Source organism: Hydra viridissima, unplaced genomic scaffold (assembly GCF_058129835.1).
Source record: "Hydra viridissima isolate aposymbiotic clone 2 unplaced genomic scaffold, HvirCarnegie_v1 scaffold_6, whole genome shotgun sequence".
Lineage (NCBI taxonomy): Eukaryota > Metazoa > Cnidaria > Hydrozoa > Anthoathecata > Hydridae > Hydra > Hydra viridissima.
In genome coordinates, this window is record NW_028324305.1 from 5,545,814 (window position 1) to 5,551,708 (window position 5,895).

A 5,895-nucleotide genomic window follows, 5' to 3' on the forward strand; every position below is an offset into this window, starting at 1 on the left:
TTGATCTAACTAGTAAAACAAGTTAATCCTTGATTAAACTGTTCTAAAGTCACAGAACCTCTATTTACATAAAATCTTCAAAGAATGAATTTGACTTACATAGATAAGTATTTTTTACTTTTTGTACGTTTCTAAATGTAGAGCTATTTTGTTATTAGAGGATTACATAATAAAATTTTAATCAATTGCAAAGAAAATTTGATGAAATGCCGAAAAGTTGTAAATCACTTTCCACGAAATCTTAGAGCTGAAATTATTTCAGTTTTTAACCCTTAAAAAGTAATCATCTGTGTTTTATTTGTTTTACTTTCAGTAAAACCATAAAACACAGTAGAGGGGAGTTTCTTAATTTGTAATTGCGAACTTATTTTCGAGTTTTACAAACGTAGCATAAAAGATTAACATCGTTTTAAGTGAATCAATCGTTTAAAATGGAGGTTAGCAAGAATATAACGAATAGGTAGATATTTTATTTGGTTATTTGAGTTCATAAATACTATTAGTCGTTTTTTTGTGTCATTTAGTAAGATTGTAATTGGTTTGAATAATTAAATTGTTTTTTTTTTGATAAATCTAAATCTTTTTTAATTGTATTTTAAAGTAACTTCTTGCTTGTACTTCAATTCTACTTTAATTTGTTAAAAATCGGACCACGTTATGCGATAGGGAACCAACATTTACAATATTTCGAGATAATTAAGAAAAACAATTTTAAAACTAGATGTAATTATTTGCTAGGAAAAATAAAACAATATGAAAATTAAACATTTTTATTACACATTTACAATGATTAAGTATTGCAAACAAAGAAAAAGTCACAAAGTTTATTGTAAGCACTCAGGGTGAGTATTGGTTCTTTTTTGCATAATACAAATATGAAATTAAGACAGAATAAAAAATTTTAAATAATATTATTCTTTGGAGTGATTTTTGTGGCGAGCAAAGCTTTTTTTTTTAATTATTGTCTTCAAGTTCAAAATCTATTTCGCCATTGTAGCTGTCTATGTCCTTTTCAATTGTTAAATTTGTTGTTAAATTATTATAAAACACGTGATATACCGCAGGAATTAAGTGCAAATAACTTTTTATATCTTTGAGTTTAGGTTTGGCATTTGGTTTGCCATTTGGCCACAATGTTTTTAAATATTTGGAAAATAATTTACTTGGCTGTCCCCTTTTTTTATTATTGATTTCCTTATATTCATCATTAATGTGAACTGTTTTAATGAAAATACTAAAGCGCTATTCTTTTATCGAGTTTATTTCCAGTAAGTGCAACCAGTTTATTGCTTCGCCAGAGCAGGTTTTTTTTCTGTTAACAATCTCTTTTCTAGTACTAACAAAATCTTTTTTCATTCTATAAACTACAATGGGACGTTTCTTCCTATAATCTTTCATAATTTGGATGTAATCTTCAGGAGAAAAAATGTTATTTTGTTTTTTAATTCTAAATTCAACGTCCTCAAAATCACTGTCGTTGGGTAAAAAGGTGTTACCTGATCCTAAGAACCTTAATCTAATCGTTTTTAAGTGGGCGACTCGTCTAAAATAGACTTGAGTAAGAGTGTTATTTTTATATTCCTATTTAGTCCGCCACAAGAATCACTTCAAAGAATGATATTTTCAACCTCATTAGTTTTATTGTTTTCGAAATATGTTCTTAAGTAGGAAACAACCTCTTGGGCACCACGGCCTGCCTCACCTTCAATCCAGACGTGAAAGGTAGAGTTTTTTCGTTTTCCTACATAACTGCCACAGTTATACAATCTTAGTTGTCTTTTATAAAATATAATATTTGTTGTGAGGCGAGGTAACGGTAGTTTTTTCTTCATATCAAAAGTTAAACTTTCTTTTTTTTCATTTTCCTCTGCTGTCTTTAAATCTAAATTCATGTTTTCCGTAGCGTCCTCACCTTTGATGTTTGTCTCTTTCTAAAAATATTAGGTTCTTTTCGTCACCCTCTAGAAGGCTGTCTATTTTTGTTTTTTAATGTATCACATTTGTGACAAGTATCCTTTTTGGAGGGTTTTGTTTTTAAATGAAATTGTTCCAAAAAATTTTTTTTGTACGATGAAAATCCTACTGCATTGACATTATCGGTTTTATGAAGCTCATACACTAAAGGCAATTTTGTGCCTTCTTGTAAATACTCTCGCTCCACTCTTCTTTCTATGCAATAATGCGATTTATAACGAGGAAATTGGTTTATGTGATTGATGACACTATTTTTTTGATGTTCTGATAGTTTATTGTATCCACCACCTGTACCTCGTTGATCACACACTTTCAAGTTCCTTGCTTTGTAAAGGGCAATGAAACTTGTCTGTAGATTGTAGCCGCCTAAATTCCAATAATGGTAAAAAAATTATTGCAAACATATGCAGAAAATTCTTTAGGCTTAATCAATTTTCCTTTGACTGAATAATATTCTTCATTACTTTGCATTTCAATTTTCTTATTTTTCTATCTTGACCAGGAAATTTTCGTTTTCTATCTTTTTTTGGTCGTCCCGTAATTAGTTGGCTATTTTCTTGCTCTGCAGAACCCTGACGAAAAGAAAATGTTTATATCATGTTTTTTGATTAATGCAAAGAAATATTTTAAGTTAGAATAGTAGAGTTTCGATTTACTGACCTTTTCATCGCTTTTAGTATAATAATTATTATTATAGGTAATACGCATTTAATTACTTTTACGCTAATAAATTATTTACGTAATAATAATTATTAGTATCGGTAATACGCTTGGCAATATAGATCATCCCTAATATGGAGTTGTTAAAAAGGTTTTACTGAACCGTATGAAATATACATAATTGGTTTAATGAAGAGAGAGGTTGGTGTGGTTGGTTAAAACTGGTACATGGTAAAGTGGGACTTTTTCGGTATACAAATTTTTTTTAAACCAGGAAATAGTTATAACATTTGATACCACCTTATTATAAATAAATATTGTTGCAGTTGCTCTGAATTTTTTGTACATTAAACAAAATAACTCCGAGATAACTCCAAAGATTTTAAAACAGCCAACAGACACCCTTACAAAAAAACCCAGCGAACTTCCAGTGATCTTTTCCAGCGAACTTCCAGTGATCTTTCATAGCTAATTAGCTATGAAAGTTAACTTTCATGTTTTTATATATAAAAAATGGAAGTTTAGCGAATTTGCTGGAATTTTATTTTTTAGGATATATTTTTTTTAAAACGTTCATAAACATTTTAAAGATTTAAAACCGTTAAGCGCTAAATAAGACAAATTAATCATAGGAAAAAAAAAAGTTTAATATAACATTTATTTAAAAATATCGATATTTAGAATAAAAATACAATGTATAAATAATAAACTACCTTAAGTATGAATACAAATTTTCATAAATTTTTAACAAGAAAATATAAAGTAAATTCACTTATATAAAGTAAATGTTTTTTTTTATTGACCTTATGGCTATATTTATGGCTCAGATTTTGTAAATCTGAGCCATAAATACGGGAACTCCATGAGTATTAACAACAAGTCTAATTGTTGCTTGCCCATTTTCTTCAAGATCTGCTAAATGTATCCAATTGTTATCGCAAGTATTTTTAAGCTGTTTGTTTATGTTTAAAATATGAAAAAAATTGCATTTCTTATGAAGATAGGATGATGTAAAATATTTCAAACATTTTGGACACTGCTTATTAAGACTTAAAGCAACTTCACAAACATCACAAAAAAAAACTTTTTCATATAACTCTTTTTCCTTCTTAAAAAACTTCAAAAACAAATATTTAGATGTAGGCAAAACACTGTGTGACAATAAAATAGTTAAGAGAGTTAACAACGCCTCTAAGGCTTCGTAGGACAAATTAAAGCGCAAAACAAAAGTCATTATGCATAAACATGCATTAGAGACATTTATCTTTGAGCCAGGATACAGAGGTGGACTCTCTGAACTTTCATTTTCATCAAACTCATTATTGGTTGTTTCATTTTCATCGTCAATAGAATGATTGTCATCAGAGGTACTCTCATTCTGTTGTTGAGCACAGTAAACTTTTGACATCCTCCAACGTGTTGTTCTTGGAATACTTACTTCCCCTGATTGCCATTTCTTGTAGCAACCAATTCTAGGCATCTAAAGTAAAAGAGGCAAGCAGGTAAAATTAAACTTTAGTTAAACAAGATTAACATCAGAAAGAGAACAAGAGAAACTATTGTGCTTAACCTAATTGTGCTTAAATAACAATGATGCTTATTTTACAGCTAGTTCTTTAGTATATACAATACAAACTATACTTTTATTTGATGAAAAATTTTTTATCAAGTGTATGATGTATATATAAATATCAAATGCATATATATGTTAAATGAAGGTGTTTAAGCGGTATAAAATTTTATAATTATTCAGAAAATTTAATATTCTTTTGAAAATTATAAAACTTACAAAGTATCTATTCTGACGAGTCTTAATTGATGAAATTTTCTGATGTCTTAATTGATAAAACACAGTGTAAAATGAAATAAGTTTGATAAATGATTTTTACTAATTTATTATTGCTATGTTCTTTTAAGAACATTGAGCACTCTATTTTAAGAATACATTTAAAATTATTCGGATATATACATGTATACATATATGTATGAATATATATATATATATATATATATATATATATATATATATATATATATATATATATATTTGACATATTTTTGAAAAACTTTTTTTTTGTAATTATAAGGACCCCTTAAAATATTTTTTATTCCAAAAAAATTTTAAACCTAGTGTTTTTGTATTAGATAGAACACATTTAGGGGGTGGAAACAAACTATTTTCAAAAATGCTGTTTTTGGGACACCCTAATATATATATATATATATATATATATATATATATATATATATATATATATATATATATATATATATATATATATATATATATATATATATATATATGTATATATATATATATATATATATATATAAAAATCAATCATTATCTATTATGTTCAATAATCTACAATAAAGAAATTTATAATAATAAATTTTTGTGAAATTATAAAGTTGAATATGTATTCGCTTTAATAAAAATGAACATACTGAACAACATATCTATGGTTTTGGAAATTGAGTAGAACTTAAAATAATAGAAATTGAAGCTGTAGATATAAAAAAACAACGTTTACTTTATTACAGAAATTGGAAAAAAATTTTCAAGATGTTATATCTGTCAAATTTCAAAAAAGTTATGTTAGCAAAAGTTATATCAATATTGAGTTATGAAACCCGCAGCGTTTTCGATTATTGAAAATCAGCGCTAAGTTTCCACTAAGGTTTTAGATCACTGGAAATAAAATGACGTTTTTCGTTAAACTTCCAGTGAACTTCCAGCGAAGTCGTAAAATTTGCGGAAAGCCCAGCGAACTCGGTGAATTTCTAGTGATCTTTTACATTTCCAGTGAACTTTCACTGGAAGTTCGCTGGGTTTTTTTGTAAGGGCAGCACTAACAAAACGAATTAAAAGTAAAAGTAAATCGTAAATGAATGGTAAGATGAAAGTGAAAACTACATGCCATAGCGGGAAGTCCCATATAATTACAGAAATTAAAAGGTTGTTAAATCAACGAGTTTTTGATATTTTTTGAAAACATGTTGACATTGTATGTTGCATGTTAAAGCATGTTTGTTGACATTTCCTCAACAAACAAAAAAACCTTTTAACTACTTTAGTTCCTAAGAAATTTAGCACCAAATTTTGAAATTGCTTAGAAATTGGCCTATAAAAACGTTAAAATCGATAACTCAAGAACGGTTTGACCAATTTCGACGGTCGACCCCGGAGAGGTTGTTGGAGAGGTATTAACAAATTGGAAAAATTTTTCGAGGTCCCCAGAGGACGTCATTTTTTTTAGT

General features: G+C 27.7%; 1 protein-coding gene across 2 annotated transcripts in view; it reads left to right on the forward strand.

Annotated features, from left to right (window-relative positions):
- Positions 1-216, forward strand: part of LOC145189641 (translin-like) — a 4,267-nt gene extending 4,051 nt beyond the window's left edge. For both annotated transcript variants that reach the window (XM_090090622.1, XM_090090623.1), the window contains one exon: positions 1-216. This exon is cut by the window's left edge and continues 215 nt beyond it. In XM_090090622.1, coding sequence (XP_089946748.1) covers positions 1-4 — 4 coding nt within the window. In that variant the 3' untranslated portion in view covers positions 5-216.
- Positions 217-5,895: the final 5,679 nt, after the last annotated feature.